Here is a 17,145-nt window from a genome sequence, read left to right as displayed (position 1 = left end):
CTCTGGGCAGCTTCAGCACCCACCCCCCAGTCTGTAAATCCTGACCCTTGAGTCCACCTGCCCCAAAGGCGGGCACAAGACAGTAGAAGGGAACAGAGGACACAGAAACACAGAGAGGGCCACAGAGGCTCCCACAGTCACCTCCACCTGCCTGGCGGGGATGGGTGGGGCGTCTGAGTTTGGTTCCCAGCAAATCCCTCTGAGCCGCCCTTGCGGGCTCGCCTCAGGAGCAGGGGAGCAAGAGGTGGGAGGAGGAGGTCTAAGTCCCAGGCCCAATTAAGAGATCAGGTAGTGTAGGGTTTGGGAGCTTTTAAGGTGAAGAGGCCCGGGCTGATCCCACAGGCCAGTATAAAGCGCCGTGACCCTCAGGTGATGCGCCAGGGCTGGCTGCCGTCGGGGACAGGGCTTTCCATAGCCATGGCCCAGCAGTGGAGCCTCCAAAGGCTCGCAGGCCGCCATCCGCAGGACAGCTATGAGGACAGCACCCAGTCCAGCATCTTCACCTACACCAACAGCAACTCCACCAGAGGTGAGCCAGCAGGCCCGTGGAGGCTGGGTGGCTGCACTGGGGGCCACCGGCCACCCACCTGCCCCGCCCAAGGGAATCTCTCTTCTGCACATCCCCACCAGCAGAGGCTTTCTCCCATAGCTTTTCAGACGACATGAATCCAGGGGTCCTCTCCGAATCTAGAAGGACACCATAATATCGAATATGCATTCGCAAGCCACACAGGCTTCCCAGCCTCTTTGAGAATCCATGGCTGGGGAAGAATTTATGTGCTGTTTCTTTCTGGCCCGTAGATGAGTGTGTTCACTGCTAGCAAGTAACCTCTCATTCCACGGAATCCCTCAGCTTCCTGGGGAAGAGTCGGGTCTGTCTTTACATTTGAAGCCAAAAGAAGGCAACATACTGACACACCAAGGGAGGCGGGAGGGTGGGGAAGACAGCAGCAGAGGGCAAGAAACTTCTAGAACTTCAGGGTCGGCAGCGATTGTAGCAGTCATTTTGTTGAACTCTATGATGGGGCCACACAGCTTCTGGCTGCACACCTCTGGGGGAAGAGGCTAGATTGGCACCCAGGGCCACCTTTCCGTTTGGAGCAGTCCTGGCAGAGAGGGCTCAGGCCCAATAGAAAGCTGAAAGCTCTCATCAGGGCAGCCCGAGTTCTCCCATTGGCAGTTGCCCAATCCAGAAGCTGCGCGCAGGCCCTCAAAGAAGCTGAGGACGCCAGTGACCTCCCTACTCCTGGCCCTCTCCCCTGGCTCCTCCTCTAAACCAAATTCCTTTGGTGCCTTCAAGAACATCGTGAAGGCAGGGCGCGGTGGCTCACGCCTGTAATCCCAGCACTTTGAGAGGCGCAGGCGGGCGGCTCACGAGGTCAAGAGATAGAGACCATCCTGGCCAACATAGTGAAACCCCGTCTCTACTAAAATTACAAAAATTAGCTGGGCTTCATGGCACACACCTGTAGTCTCAGCTACTCGGGAGGCTGAGGCAGGAGAATCGTTGAACCCGGGAGGCGGAGGTTGTGGTGAGCCAAGATCGTGCCACTGCACTCCAACCTGGTGACAGAGCGAGACTCCGTCTCAAAAAAAAGAACATCATGCAGGCTATGGGGCTGTGGTTTCCAGAAACCACGCCAGCTCCTTGGTTGCCAATAAATATCCCACTGTGGGGTGGCCAGGACCGAGTGCCAATTAGTGACAGAGTGCCCAGACCAAATCGGCTGAGGATCTTGCAGTTGACCTCAACGTGACTGTGCCCAGAATTTCCTTGGTGGCAATGCAACAGTCTCTTCCTAGATGTCCCCAGACTTCATCAATGCATGATGCTTCAATGCACTCTTTTCAAATGTCCGGGTGGGTTTTTTTTTTTTTTTTTCCCACAAAACTTCAAGCATCTACTAAAGTAGAAGGAAGAGTGTAATAGAGTGTAATGAACCCCGGTACCCATTACTCAACTTCCACAGTTTCATCTCATTTCATCTGTAACCCCTCCACCACCCTTTCTTCCTGATTCTTGGAAGCAAATCCAAGACCTCACACCCTTCCCTCTGTAAATCTTTACTATGTTCCTCTAGGAGAAAAGGGATCTTCTCAATACATAACCACAAGTCATCATCACACTGACGAGTGTAACAGTATTTCCTGAATAGCTTCAAATACCTAATAGTGTTCAAAAAATGTCATACGTGTTTTCAGTTTGCTTGAACCAGGGCTCAAATGAGGTCCACACATTCAGACTGATTGATAGGCCTTTGACTATCTTTGAATCTAGAGGTTCCCTCTCTATCTCCCTGCAATTTATTTCTGGAAGAAAGCAAGTCGTTCATGAGGTAGCCTGACAGGCTCCTCTGACGTCGTTCATTATGATTTTTCTGTAAACTGGTAGTTGATCTGAGGGTCTGACCAGAGGCAGGTTGGATTTGTTGGTGTGTCTTGGCAAGGAGATTGTCTCTTTCCAGGGGTGTTGGCGGCTAGTGAAACTCAACGCCCAGACCAATTAAACCACTGCAGTGCGGATGGGAAATGATGGCATTCGGACACCTTACCCTGTCTTCACCTATTGGTGACCAAAACTTTCACATCTTCACAGGTCTTCTTCCCCTGAGGGTATATGCCACTAGGTCATGTAGTAAACCAGTGTGTTTCAAGTCCCTTAGAACAGTCGTTCTCTAAGTGATATGCCACTCAGTGGATATGCATTTAGCTTCATTTCTTTTGTTGTTGATTTTCAGAGATTGGTCTTTCAATTTAAATTTTTCTTTTCTTTTCTTTTCTTTTATTTTTTCAAGACACTCTCACTCTGTCGCCCAGGCTGGAGTGCAGTGGCGTGATGTCAGCTCACTGCAACCTCCACCTCCTGGGTTCAAGCGATTCTCCTGCCTCAGGCTCCCGAGGAACTGGGACTACAGGTGCCTACCACCACGTCCAGCTAATTTTTTTATTTTCAGTAGAGACAGGGTTTCACCATGTTGGCCAGGCTGGTCTCAAACTGCTGACCTCAAGTCATCCGCCCACCTCAGCTTCCCAAAGTGCTGGGATTGCAGATGTGAGCCACCGACCCCAGCCACTTAAATTTTGTTTTATAATTATGTAATAAAACAGTTAAAAGTTTCAAATTAAAGTCTAGAAAAGAAGGTGTACTTGAAGAAGTCTGGCTTCTCTGCGCCTCTGCGTTCCCCTCTCCCCCCGCTGCCGCCTTCCCTCTCTCCCTGTATTTCCTCGAATCACTTTGCCTGGGAGTTGACTTTGATTCTCTTGCTCGTTGCTTCACGAAATCAGTTCCAGAACTTTCACGAGGGCGAGGCAGGCCATTACACCAGCTCTAGTTGCACTGGTGGCAGCTCCTGTCCCCTCCCCAACTGCTGCTGGGACCTGTTCTCTCCTTTGCCCCCTTGTCCCTGCACTGCCCAATTTGGACCGCAAGGGTTGCCAGGGAAGAGAACTGGCTGCCTTGTTTTGAGAGGTCACAGCACCTAGATTGCTGCAGCCCCTTGCACTTGCCTACAGGCCAGAGTGTCCCAAACCCTCCCAGTCTCAGCTGCTCTTCCCCAGTTCACCCCAGGTACTTCCCAGGGAAGAGCTGCCGACAGTTTGGGGGTTCTCTGTTCTTAGGTCCATCAGCAACCCCATTGTTCCCCTCTGCTTCCTTCTGCACGGAGACTGACACCACGAAGGCCTTCAATTGTCAATGGTCTGTCCCTACTGCTCATACTGGGGGTTCCTGGGGAGCCAGTGCCAGGTATCAGGATTGCAGACATTGTCAGTGGGTTTCTGGAAGCTCTTTGTGTTACGAACAAATGGGGCCCATGCACAGAGGACAGCAGAGGCCTTGTGGGATCCAGCTGTGCTAGGGGTGAGATTTATCTGTCTCTCCTGGCCGGAGCCAGGAAATCCCCATTTTTCTTAAGCTAGCTTGAGTTGGACTTTTCTAACACACAACTAAAGAATCTCTTGATAAATCTTGGGACTCTCCATGAGGCCTTATATAGCAGCAAGTCTGTGGCTTGCAATCCCTTCAAGTAATCTACCAAAAACAATGTTACGACAAAGGTCCTTCCAACAAAAAAGGTGTAGAGCCCTAGCAAACTCCTACAAATAAAAAGGAGAAGTAATGCATTTGTAGTCCCAGCTACTTGGGAGGCTGAGGTGGGCGGGTCACTTGAAGTCAGGAGTTCGAGACCAGCCTAGGCAATATAGCCAGACCCCATCTCTACAGAAATAAAAAAATTAGCCATTGCGGTAATGTGCACCTGGTAGTCCCAGATACCTGAGGGCCTGAGGCAGGAGAATCACTTGAACCCGGGAGACAGAGGTTGCAGTGAACCAAGATCACACCACTGCACTCGAGCCTGGGCGACAGAGCAAGACTCTGTCTCATAAAACAAAAAACAAAACAAAAAAAGAAAAGAAAAGAATAAAAGAGAAATTACCATAGATTGGGTGGCTTTTAAATGACAAATTTATTTCTCACAGCTCTGGAGGCTGGAAGTCAGGGTGCCAGCGTGGTGGGCTCTGGTGAGGAACCTCTTCCTGGCCACAGATTGCCAACAGCTTGTTGTATCCTTACAGGGTAGAAAGACAGCTAGAAAGCGCTCTAGGGACTCTTTCAAAAAAATTAAAAAGTTTTAATTAAAAAAAATATTTTTTTACATGAGGTGTTGCCATGTTGCCCCGGTTGGATTTGAACTCCTGGGCTCAAGAGACACTCCTGCCTCAGCCTCCCAAAGTGCTGGGATTATAGGCATGAGCCACCATTCCCAGCTAATTTGGACTGTTCCCAAAGGCTCAAGTGATCCTTCCACGTTGGCCTGCTGAGTGGCTGGGGTTACAGGCCTGAGCCACCATGCCCAGCTTCTAGGGCCCCTTTCATAAGGGCACTAATCCCATTCATGAGGGCCCCACTTGCTCTGCACACATGAACTGAATGACCTGCCAAAGGCCCCACCTCCTAATACCGTCACCTTAGGGGTTGGGATTTCAACACAGGAATTTATGGGGGACACGCACATTCAGATCATCATGAACAGTAACTCCTATATGTGACAGAAGGTGACAGAGGTGGGTAGTGGTCTTCCCCTCAAGGGGGTGAGTTACTACTAGTTGGGGAATCTGGAAAGGCTTCTAGAAGGCAAATGCATCTGAGCTGGGCTTTACACGAGGAAAGCGTCTGTCTATGGAAGGGCAGAGGACTCTGGGAGGTAGGAGGTGGAGCTGAGGCGAAGGGAAGAGGGGAGCAGGGAAGCGGGGTGACTGCACACTGGGAGCAAGGGATCAGATGGGGGAGATGATGAGGAGTTCCGTTAAGTTCAAGGTGCCAGTGCCGGTGACCAGCAGGCGATGGTCTCTGGCTTGAGCGACAGGATGGAGGGGAGGCTGTCGGTCTAAGGATGGGCAAAGCTGGAGGGAAAGAGCCAATTGCAAAAGCAGGAGGGCGGGAGGGGGAGGGGAGGCCTTGATGGGGCAGGAAGAGGTGAGATCGGCATTGGTATAGACAGGCGGGGCTGCCCCCCAGTTCCTCTCTCTCCTCTGCCTCCTGCCCCCAGGCCCCTTTGAAGGCCCCAACTACCACATCGCTCCCAGATGGGTGTACCACCTCACCAGTGTCTGGATGATCTTTGTGGTCACCGCATCCGTCTTCACAAATGGGCTTGTGCTGGCTGCCACCATGAAGTTCAAGAAGTTGCGCCACCCGCTGAACTGGATCCTGGTGAACCTGGCGGTTGCTGACCTAGCAGAGACCGTCATCGCCAGCACTATCAGTGTTGTGAACCAGGTCTCTGGCTACTTCGTGCTGGGCCATCCTATGTGTGTCCTGGAGGGCTTCACCGTCTCCCTGTGTGGTAAGCCAGTCGGGGCCCAAGCTCAGCAGAAACCATTCATTCACTCTGCAAGCCCCTCCAACCACCTCATGATGAGCTGGGCCCAGCTTCTCCTGTGGGTCTGTCTCCCTCCACATCTGTGCCTCACATCCATATAATGAAGGGTTCTGGAGGTTTCTATCTGGACAGTCACATTAAATTCAGCTCCCTTCAGTCCAACATACCCTGAGTTCCTACTCTTGAGTCAGGCTCTGCCCGAGAACAGCCAGTTCGGAGCTATGGGGTTGGTGTGGGGGGAGACAGATACAGAGCTAGACAACTCCAGAACAGTAGGGGAGTGGGGACTCTGGGCACCCTGGACAGAACTCCCCTGCAATTAGGAATGCCTGCCATTTCAGCTCACCGGCATCTGCTTTTCCTGGAGGAGACACAATTCTCAGATCTTCTCCCCATCCCCATCACTAATATATCTGTGGGCCACGATTCCGCTCAGGTCAGCAGACAGTGGCCGAGAGGTACCAGTGTGCCAGGCTCTGTGCTAAGGAGAGGGCCCTACACCCAGACGGCGACCACACAGTACTGTCATCAGTCCTCTCAGACAAGAAGGGGCCTGGGGCAGGTGGTGGAGGAGCGAGTGGGAGCAGTTGGTGGTTCTAGTGGGCAGAGTACCACCAAGCAGCCGTGGCTGCCAGACACAAGGTGGCCAGGCCCAGGTCTTGGAGGCCTCAGAGGTCACACCCAGCAGCTGGAACTTTATTTCAGGAGGAGGAGACCCCACATCCAACAGGAGCAGCTCCTGCTCTTGCCTCCCCTCCTCTCTCTTAGCAGCCTCCCCACCCGGTTAACTGCCTTGAATTGTACCCACGATGGCCCAGACCAGAGAGGGCGCTTGTCCAAGTCCCGGCACTACCCTGACAGTCTAGAAGGGGAGCCAAGGGAAGGTCAGGCAGAGAAGGTCCATCCTCAGGTCCAGTGCTCTCTGCAGCAGGCATGGCCTCGGTGGTCACACGACCCTTCCTGAGTGCCCCCCTGCATCGCCGCCCACGTCTGTCTCTGTTTCTGCCAGGGTCTCCTGCTCACCCTTGCCTCTGCTCATGGTCTGTTCCTGGGTGAGTCAGGTGCCAAGCAGCCAGCACTTCCCCACCAGTTTTGGTCCACGGATGACCTTGGCCATCTGGGAAGCCTATGGACCCCATCTCAGAGGAATTTTTGCAAACACATAAAATGAGACCCCTAGGATTACAAAGGCAGCAAATTATATTGAAAACCAGTTATCCAAGTATTAAACATTCATCAGTAGCACAGTCTTTCGTTAAAAGCATTTATTGGCCAGGCTCATGCCTGTAATCCCAGCACTTTGGGAGACTGAGGTAGGAGGACTGCTTGCCTCCAGGAGTTTGAGACCAGCCTGGGCAACATAGTGAGACCTCTTCTCTACAACAGATAAAAACAGCTGGGCGTGGTGGCACACCAGTAGTCCCAGGACTACTCAGGAGGCTGAGGTGGGAGGATCACTTGAGCTCTGGAGGTCAAGACTTCAGTGAGCTGTGATGGCAGCACTGCACTCAGCCTGGGCAACAGAGTGAGATTCTGTCTCAAAAAGTAAATAAAAATAAAAGCATGTATTAAACGTATTAGTGACACCACTCAGTACTAAAGTATTAAATAACAGGATCCCGCCTGACAACCACTGTTATTTCAGAGTAGTGATGAACATAAGTGATGTTCGAACTGTCTGCCACCTCTATGAATTGACAGAAAAACATCTGTGACCTCTCTCGCTGACCGAGTCACGGGTACTGCTAATACTGTCACGTTCATAATGGAAGGAAATGCCCAGTGTCTGTTCGAGGTAGATGGAAAGAAAGATGTCGTTTTTTCCACCTCAGTCTGTGGAGCCCTGAATTCTGTGTGCAGACGTTTGGGGTCTAAGCAGGACAGTGGGAAGCTGTCTCCACCTACTGCAGAGAGGGAGCCGGGGAGAATCTAAGGCCTTTACAAACGCCTAAAGGAACATGGGTGTGTACCGGAAGGAGGAACGCCGGGTTCTACACAGGGCCTGATTCCTTGCTCTTGGCTGGGACAACAGCACCTCAGTGTGGCTATGCTGCTCTGGACGTGGCCATCAAGAGTTCTGTCATTAGAGGAAGGGCTGGTGGCCAAGAGGGCAAGAAGTGGTAACAGGGCTCCTGTGGGTGAACAGGCACCGGCCACTGCGTCTGTGGCTCTGGCTTCCCTTTTGGTGCTGGATGTGTGGAGGTTGAGGACAGAGCTCCCTGAGTTCTGTTCCCAGATTCGAGATTCTAAGACTGGGTTGGCAAGAAACCCACTGGCCAAACTGGGAGCTCTAAGCTCCTGCTCCAGAGGGAGAGCAACAGAGGTTTAAGAGGAAAGAAAGAAAGGGGGGAGGAGAGGAGGAGAACAGAGGAGTGGAGAGTAAGGCACTGGGGTCAGTGGGGAAGCAAGGCGGGAGGAGAGGCTGAATGAGATGGGGAAGGAAGTGGAAAGCAGGAGTTAGGGAAACAAGCTGACCCAGAGGCCTGCTCACCCTGGACCTGAAAACACTCTTTGGAGACTTAGGTTTTACAGCTGGGTGGGAGGACACCTCCTGATTTTGAAAGCTTTCGGCTGGTCGGGGAAGGGAGCAGTGACATTGAAGGCTGTTCCACCTTTGCTTCGGCACAAAGCCCTCATCTGTCTGGTCTCCCTGTAGGAATCACAGGTCTCTGGTCCCTGGCCATCATTTCCTGGGAGAGGTGGCTGGTGGTCTGCAAGCCCTTTGGCAACGTGAGATTTGATGCCAAGCTCGCCATCGTGGGCATTGCCTTCTCCTGGATCTGGTCTGCTGTGTGGACGGCCCCACCTATCTTTGGTTGGAGCAGGTAAGGGTGCAAGGGCACAAGATGGAGTGGGCAGGGTCAGACTCTGTGACCTTAAGGCAAATCACTTCCTTTCTCTGGGCATCTCTGAGCGTGCAACGTCTATCAACGTATGAATGTGGCTGCAACATAGAAATGGATCTGTGGTCCCCGAACCTCTGGAAACATATTTGTCCCAAGTACGATCGGGTCACAGGAGCACACGGAGCTCAGGCCATCGACACAGCTGTCAGTGAACAGACAGTGTGTTTGCATTCCAGGTCTCTTTCTTGCACATGCTGCCCCCCCTGCCCCCCACCTTTCAGAGGCTGCTTGGGTCATAGATCCACCTGGGCGTGCAGAGCACATGTCCTGGCCAGGCCAAGCAAGTGGCTCAAAGGTTTGATTGGGAGGGACTGGATGGGACAGCATTTCACTGTTTTATCAACAAGCTCGTGAATAAGTTCTCGTGGTGTTTGGAGAGCGAACATTCTTTCTTTGGGAACGTTCCATCATTCTGGGAAACAAACCTTGTGAAAGCCTGTCTCTGTCTCCCACCCTCCTCATGCCGCCATGCCCCACACAGTTGCCTGTTATCAAACATGTGTGGTGAGCTGACCCTGGTGGAGGCTCTCCCGCGGGTTATCTCATTTAATCCTTCAGGCCACCCAGTGAGCAGGGCCTTTTATTTCAGTCATGGCCTAGCTGACCTCAGATAAAAGACTCAGCTCTTCACGGGTGTTCTCAGAAGGTCAGGGCAAGATGGAACCTCACACTCCGTTTGTAAAAAGGGGGAGTGATAGGGTAGATGAAAATGTTCTGGAAGCAGATAGTGGAGATGTTTGCACAGCATCGTGCATAGTGAATGTACCAAAGGTCATAATGGTACATTTTTTTTTTTTTTTTTTTTTTTTTAGACAGGGTCTCACTCTGTCACCCAGGCTGGCACAGTGCAGTGGTGTAATTATGGCTCACTGCATTCTCGACGTCCTGGGCTCAAGTGATCCTCCCACCTCAACCTCCTGATGAGCTGGGACTACAGGTGCACTACTTTACCCGGCTAATTTTTTTATTTTTTGTAGAGACAAGATCTCACTGCGTGTTCCAGGCTAGTCTTGAACTCCTGGGCTCAAGCAATCCTCCTACATCTGCCTCCCAATATGCTGGGATTATAGGCGTGAGCCATTGTGCCTGGCCTATAATGGTACATTTTATGTTATGTATATTTTACCAGAATTTTAAAAACAGGAAAGGCATGACATCTAAAAATGGACAAGGATTTACCAAAATCGTACCCAATGGTTTCGTTTTGGGTTGATGCAAATGTTCTGGAAGCAGAGGTGGTGACTGCGCAGAACTGACCACTTCAAATTGGGAAACTTCATGCAAAGTGAATTTTACCTCAATTTAAAAAAACAGGCTGGGCACAGCGGCTCAGGCCTGTAATCCCAGCACTTTCGGGCGTGGAGGTGGGCAAATCACAAGGTCAGGAGATTAAGACCATCCAGGCTAACACAGTGAAATCCTGTCTCTACTAAAAATACAAAAAATTAGCCAGGCGTGGTGGCGGGAGCCTGTAGTCCCAGCTACTCGGGAGGCTGAGGAAGGAGAATGGCATGAACCCGGGAGGCAGAGCTTGCAGTGAGCCGAGATCACGCCACTGCACTCCAGCCTGAGTGACAGAGTGAGACTCCATCTCAAAAAAGAAAAAAGAAAAAAGAAAAAAAAAACCCCCGGACTCAGCACCATGCCTGAGCTAGGAGTCCTGGGTCACCCTACCCTGTCTCAGGACTGGCTGCTGGCTCTTCTCTCCAGGTACTGGCCCCACGGCCTGAAGACTTCATGCGGCCCAGATGTGTTCAGTGGCAGCTCGTACCCCGGGGTGCAGTCTTACATGATTGTCCTCATGGTCACCTGCTGCATCATTCCACTGGCTATCATCGTGCTCTGCTACCTCCAAGTGTGGCTGGCCATCCGAGCGGTAAGCCCCCCGATTCCTCCTGGCCTCACCCCCCTCTTGCCCCTAAGTTGTTCTGCCCCCAAATCAGTCCACTGAGACTCCTAAACTATTTTTTCAAAAATCATTAGAGAAGAGGATTCTACCCCATAAGAAAATATTAAGATCCAGCGATGAGAATCAGGTGATTCCTTTGGGGCTTTACCACTGCCCACTGCCTCCAGGTTCAGCGCCAGCCCCGTTGTTCCTCAGCTCTGTGAGACGGGAAAGCACTGCCACTCCCTCCCTGGAGGAGTCCACTAAGGGAACAGAGGTGTGCCTTTCCCCGACCCTGGACAGTTCTCCCCGGGGTGGAAAGGCTGCCTTTCCCACAGAGTAGAGTGGAGCAGCCACATCAGCAAATGACACCTGCAAATCAAGGCATGTTTTTATGAGGCTGCCGCCGGAGTACCCTTGTCCCTTTCATAGGTTGTGGGGCCGACCAAGAAGTGGACCCGAGTGTGCCATTTGACCCCCGACCCACTCTCCACCCTCCATGTCTGGCCCTCTGCCTTGGGAGGCTGATCCTGTCCACAGCCATCACCCCCTACCCCTAGACTAGGTTACCACTGGGAGCCCCCGCGGGACATCAGGCAAGCGAGGAGAGCAAGGCTGGTTCTTTCTGTTAGCAGTGGGAGCCCTTTCAGGGTGGTGGGCTTTCCTATATGAAGCTACCTGTGCCCACAATTGGATGGGCATGCCTGCTGAGCTCTCCCTAGAGGAGTCTGTGAGCCTGTGAAAGGCCCCCTTACCCCACCACCTTGGGCTGAAGGCTCCCACACGTACCCAACCATAGCTTGGGCTGTATTAGTCTGGGATGGTGGAGCCCCAGCTCCAGAATGTGACCCCAGCCCTGCTATCTTGGCCGTCCCCGCATTCCAGCCCTCACAGTCCCTCTCTCATCCCCACTCATCTGCCTGCCATCAGTCCCCCATCCCTGGCAGCCGGTTGCTGGCCTTTGTGGCCTCGCCCACAGTGCTTCTGCCTGGAGGTCATTCGTCTCCTTCCAGCTGCCCTCAGCCGCCTCACAATGAGTCCAGGGCAGGATTTAGCCCACAGAGGGACCAACCTGGCCTAGGAAGCCTGAGGGAAGTGTATGCATTGCTCTGAAACTCCCACTGGGCACCCCGCCAGCCACGGCTTTCGCCTCCCCCGTCATCTCCAACTTGTTAGCTCCTTCATTCTCCACACCCAGTGATCAGGTCCGGCCTCCATGCTCAGGCCTGAGCGCAGGACAGGACAGTCTGTTAAGGGATCAGGTGAAGCAAAGGAGCTTGTTAGATCCAGCTCTGAGGTCGTCTTAGGCCAGGCCTAGCTACGTGCCACCTCCAATTCTAGAACTCCCCCAGGGCCAGCCTGAGGCCGCCATGTCTGCCTGGGACCGGCTATGCAGGGCTGGAAGCTGGCTGCTGGGCTCCTCTCCTCCTCCACACAACTCCCTATGCCTGGGGCACCTGCCTCTTGCTGCTCCCCAACCCCCGACTCACTGTCCCTGTCTCCCTCAGGTGGCAAAGCAGCAGAAAGAGTCTGAATCCACCCAGAAGGCAGAGAAGGAAGTGACGCGCATGGTGATGGTGATGATCTTTGCATACTGCGTCTGCTGGGGACCTTACACCTTCTTCGCATGCTTTGCTGCTGCCAACCCTGGCTACGCCTTCCACCCTCTGATGGCTGCCCTGCCAGCCTACTTTGCCAAAAGTGCCACTATCTACAACCCCATTATCTATGTCTTTATGAACCGGCAGGTAAGCAACGCCATCAGCAGATCCCACTCAAAATACTGTGTGGTCTAGAAGGACAGAGTGATGGCCCCACCTGGAATCATGTCTCTGATGAGAAGCCCGTGGAGCATCTGGGGGATCCCCCAGGGAAATGACCGGGAAAGGCTCAGCATGTGACCCAGCCCCAGTCAGAGCTCCAGCTGGCCCTTAGCAGAAGGCTTAGGTACGCCCTCTGGAATCCTTTATAGTCTCAGCCTGAGGGTGGCATTTCCCAAACTGTCTGTGTGCCGTGTGCTCTTCCTTTCCGGTGGCCCTAGAGCTATGGCTGCCGAGCTTCAGGGGCTCCCCTGGCGTTCAGACGCTCTAGGAGTTGGTGAGCCCTAGGTATATCCACCCTACGTGTGCCCCTCTTCTGTTCAGACTCAACCCTTCTCAACCCTCATCTCTCCATTTTCAAACCATAACCTCTGGAATTTGTCTTCCTATAAGAACAAAAGTCGGCCCTTCTTGGCTACACTGACCAAGAGTTCAAGAGCTTTCATGAGTTCGTGGGTTAGTTCAGTGGGGAAGTGCTGTGGTCCTGCCCAGAGGCAGCCTCCTTAGCTGACATATTGGGCCTCAGCAGCAAGCTGCTCACACACCTAAATCCCCCCACCTCCTGTAGGTTACAAGCTTCATTAAAGCGCAGCTGGGATGTGACTCGATGGTGGCCAGAAAGGTGCGCAGGGGCCTCCCATTTCACCAGGCCCAGTCCATCCCTTCCACGCGGCTCTTCCTTGCTCCTCCATCTGAGAGCCACTCAACGGCTCCAGCCCCTTTGGCTCGGCTTTGACTCACACAAGCCAAGTCTGCAGAGTTCATTAAGGGTTCATTCTCTCTGGTAACTTTTAAACAGTAAGTAGGACCAGGCCTGCAGTGGATTTCCGGGAACTCGCTGTAGCACACTGATGCCCAGAGTGTAGTTCTATCCCTGACCCCCGTTTCCTGACTTTCATGAGGATCTTTTCTAGGTTTCTGGAATCCTAAACTATCTTGCAAAGTACTGTCTTTACTGGATTATTTCCATTCTCCCTTCCAGAACTCCCCCTCCTAGACAGATGTCGGCACTTCTGGACCTCACCAGGCCCCCAACTTTGCTTTCACCCTTTCCACATAATTATCCTGTCCTGCCACATTCTGAGAGAATTTTCTGGAACGCAGTTCCAAGAAGACAGGAAATTATGCTGAGGACAGAGTCTGGCACACAGTGGGTGCTCAGGCAGCAGCTGCTGGATGGACTCCTCAGCCCTATCTCCCAGCTCTTCAGCGGAGCTGATTCTGCTGTTCATCCCATGTCTTATGTTATTAATTTCAACCATTACATTTTTTAATTTTGAGAGTTTTGATGATAGAGGGAGGTAGAGCTAGTCAGGAGTAGGCCTGAAAGAGTTAGAAAATGCCTTTGGTCTGGGTCCTCAAAGCATTGCGGTTACTTCAGTGATGACACAGGACATGATTTGAGACATTCATATGGCCCAGATCTCTTTGGGGTGAAGCAGCAAAGACAGACCCCCTCCTGGTACCGGAAGACGCTTGCCTGGAGAGATAAGGTAGGGGCTAGATTGTCATTACCTAAGCCTCACCTTGCCCCAGATCCATGGACTGGAAAAAACATAACAACCACATGTCTTTTCATTAACATTCCTCTGAGCCGCTCACCAGACAGTCTGGGGACAGGTCACCACTGCCCCTTAGCTGTCACTGTGGATGACTGTCCTGGGGCTGCCGTCACAAACTACCACAAACTCGGTGGCTTCAAACCACAGAAGTGGATTCTCTCACGGTTCTGGAAATCATGAGTCTGAAATCAGGGTGTTGGCAAATGGAAAGGTTTCCCATGGAGGCCGAGAGGGAGAAACAGCTGCAGGGCTGCCGGCAGTCCTTGGCGCTCCTTGACTCCAAGGTGTGTCGCCCCAGTCTCTGCCTTCATCTTCACGTGGCCATCTTCCCTCTGTCTGCGTGTCCGTGTCTAAGCATTCCTTTTCTTATGAGGACATCAGTCATTGGATTAGGGCCCACCCGGCTCCAGTGTGACCTCGTCTTAACCTGAACACATCTTTTGGGGGACACACTTCAACCCAGTGTAGTCAGATGACATCCCGGCGTGTGAGGGAGAAATAGCCCAAGCCTTCCTCCATCCCCCATGGCGTTCCGAACGGGTGAACGGAAGGCTCGGGCACGTATGTTCAGCACAGGGCTCCACCCTTTCCTGCTCTGCTCAATAACACTTTCTGTCCTTCCAGTTTCGAAACTGCATCTTGCAGCTTTTTGGGAAGAAGGTTGACGATGGCTCTGAACTCTCCAGCGCCTCCAAAACGGAGGTCTCATCTGTGTCCTCGGTGTCGCCTGCATGAGATCTGCCTCCTACCCGTCCTGCCCACCGGGGCTTTGGCCACCTCTCCCTTCCCCCTCCTTCTCCATCCCTGTGAAATAAATGTAATTTATCTTTGCCAAAACCAACAAAGTCACAGAGGCTTTCACTGCAGTTTGGGACCACCTGAGCCTCTGCATGTGCAGGCACTGGGTCTCGAGAGGGTGCAAGGGGGATAAAGAGGAGAGAGTGCTTCATAGACTTTAATCTTTCCCGAGCCTCATGTCTATCGATGGCGTGAAAGGACCCTGACAAAACGGAAGTGTGAGGCAGGTGGGCGTCTATATCCATTTCGCCAGGCTGGTGGTTACATAATCGGCAAGCAAGAGCTGTGGAGGGGCTGTCTGGGGAGGGCTTGCTGGATGCCCTCGACACCCAGGAGGAGGGAGGGAGCTAGCAAGCTAAGGCAGGTGGCCCTCCTGGCCCCTTAAGGTCCATGTGCTGGAGGCCCAGAGTTCTTGGAGTACAGTCTACACCTGGAGGAGACCCATTCCGGCCAGTCTGTGGCAGGGATGGCGTGCCGCCTCTGCCAGGCCAGTACCCCAAGCCCAGTCAGCATCAGGGTGGTGCAAGCGCACAGGCGTGGGGTGATCAGTGATGAGGGGCAGGCACACAAGGTGGAGACAAGGACCAAGAGGACGGTTGCCAGTGAGAGGAGCAGACTCACGAACTTGAACAACATCTTCGGGGGACGGCTTTGGAGGTGCTCTGCTGCCTCCAGTTGGGTGACTTGCTGTAGCATCTCCAGCTTGGATATCCGGCTCTTGAAGGCCTCCATGATCTCCTGCAGGAGACGAAAATGCACGCACCAGAAGTCAGCACGGAACTGTGGTCGTTTACTGAGTTCCTAGGGGTGAGCAGCAAGCACCGTGGGGTGGGTATTCGAGGAGGCAAGCAGAGAGCCTAGAGCACATCCAGGGCAGAGGGGAGGGCGCAGGCTCTCCAGCGACTGGGAAAGCTTCATCTGACCCAGCCGTACTCCCCCATCCACTGTCTCCCGAAGCTGAGGACCTGGTCAAGACACAACTACCCAGGGATGGGGGTGGGCGCTATGGAAATGGAACAGTGAGGAGAGGGAAGCCAGGTCTAAGGAGGGGTTCTGAGAGGGTGCTCCCTACACCCGCAGCCGCAGCAGAAGCAGCTCCACCCCAGATGTCCCGAGTCAGAGGCTCACAGGTGAGCACTGCAGCACCAGAGTGGCAAAAGCAGCTAAGCCAGATGGTGGGAAGCGGAGCGTGCGTGTAAAGGTCAGATGCTGCTAGCTCTGAAACAAATGTGTATGTGGCCATTGAACACTCAGGAGGGGGCAGCTCGAGTGTCTTGCTTTGGTTTGGGGGTATCAGAATGGATTCGCTCATCCCTCCAGTCTTCTCACAAGGCTCCCCCAGGAGGTTCGTACCCATATTTCCTTGGCTCTCTCATAGGATAGATAGGCCATTCTCTCTTCGCTGCAGGCCAGATTGTGTTTGAGGTTGTAAATCTCATTCAGGTGTCCCTGCAGGCGATCATTCGCCCGTTCTTCCATCAGCGCTTGTCTTGGGAGCAAAAGAGAAAGTAAGATTCCTTCAGTACCTCACCCAGAGTTCATGCCAACAGCGAGCGGCCCTGACCTAGACTAGATTCGGGTTCAGCTTCTGCCTTCCTCCTCCCCCGCCCCAGGCTCTAGGGAAAGACTGCCTCCCGCTCCACGTCTGCCTGGGAACACCCCAAACACACACCAGCCACACGCACACCAATATTCATATATGTTTTGTATGTAGTTACTCTTTTGTAACAGCTTTACAAGAATAGCCATAGACTAGAAGTTGTAGAAATGACAGTGTGAACTATCCGTGGGTGCTTGTCAATTCCGCAAATCCCCCAGGACCAGTGTGGAGTACGAAGTTTAGCCTGCAGTTACTCTATAGAAACATGGTGACTATAAGGATTGAAAAGTCACAAAAGACCACAGATTCCAGTACGATTCCACTAATTACGAAATGTCCAGAATAGGCAAATCCATAGAGACAGAAAGCAGATTAGTGGGTGCCAGGGGCTGGGGGTGGGGGATAGGCAGTGGCTGCTAATGAGTACAGGGATGCTTTGGGGCTGATAAAAATACTGTGGAATTAGATAGTGGTGATGGTTGAACAACTCTGTGAATATACTAAAAACCAGTGAATTGTACACTTTAAATTGGTGAATTTTATGGGATGTGAATTATAGCTCAAATAGAGCTGTTATTTAAACAAAAAGAAAAAAGTGAATCATGGCAATAGTTGCACAACTCAGTAAATTTACTAAAAACCATTGAAATGGCCGGGCGCGGTGGCTCAAGCCTGTAATCCCAGCACTT

The 17,145-nt window shown here is 52.6% G+C and overlaps 2 protein-coding genes across 2 annotated transcripts in view; one reads left to right on the top strand and one right to left on the bottom strand.

The window, feature by feature from the left end:
* The first annotated feature begins 341 nt into the window (after positions 1-341).
* Positions 342-15,628, top strand: LOC108535918 (long-wave-sensitive opsin 1). The gene is made up of 6 exons (XM_017882326.1): positions 342-529; positions 5,550-5,846; positions 8,539-8,707; positions 10,499-10,664; positions 12,185-12,424; positions 14,683-15,628. Exons 1-6 carry the CDS (start codon positions 373-375, stop codon positions 14,791-14,793), a joined length of 1,140 nt encoding a protein of 379 aa, XP_017737815.1. The 5' UTR covers positions 342-372; the 3' UTR covers positions 14,794-15,628.
* Positions 15,064-17,145, bottom strand: part of TEX28 (testis expressed 28) — a 25,547-nt gene continuing 23,465 nt past the window's right edge. Inside the window, 2 exon segments of the mRNA XM_017882324.1 lie at positions 15,064-15,594; positions 16,210-16,345. Coding sequence (XP_017737813.1) covers positions 15,238-15,594; positions 16,210-16,345 — 493 coding nt within the window. The 3' untranslated portion in view covers positions 15,064-15,237.

The sequence above is a fragment of the Rhinopithecus bieti genome, unplaced genomic scaffold, assembly GCF_001698545.2.
Source record: "Rhinopithecus bieti isolate Rb0 unplaced genomic scaffold, ASM169854v2 scaffold_13618, whole genome shotgun sequence".
NCBI lineage: Eukaryota > Metazoa > Chordata > Mammalia > Primates > Cercopithecidae > Rhinopithecus > Rhinopithecus bieti.
The sequence above is the reverse complement of the archived record's forward strand: the minus strand, read 5'-3'. Positions and strand labels throughout refer to the sequence as shown.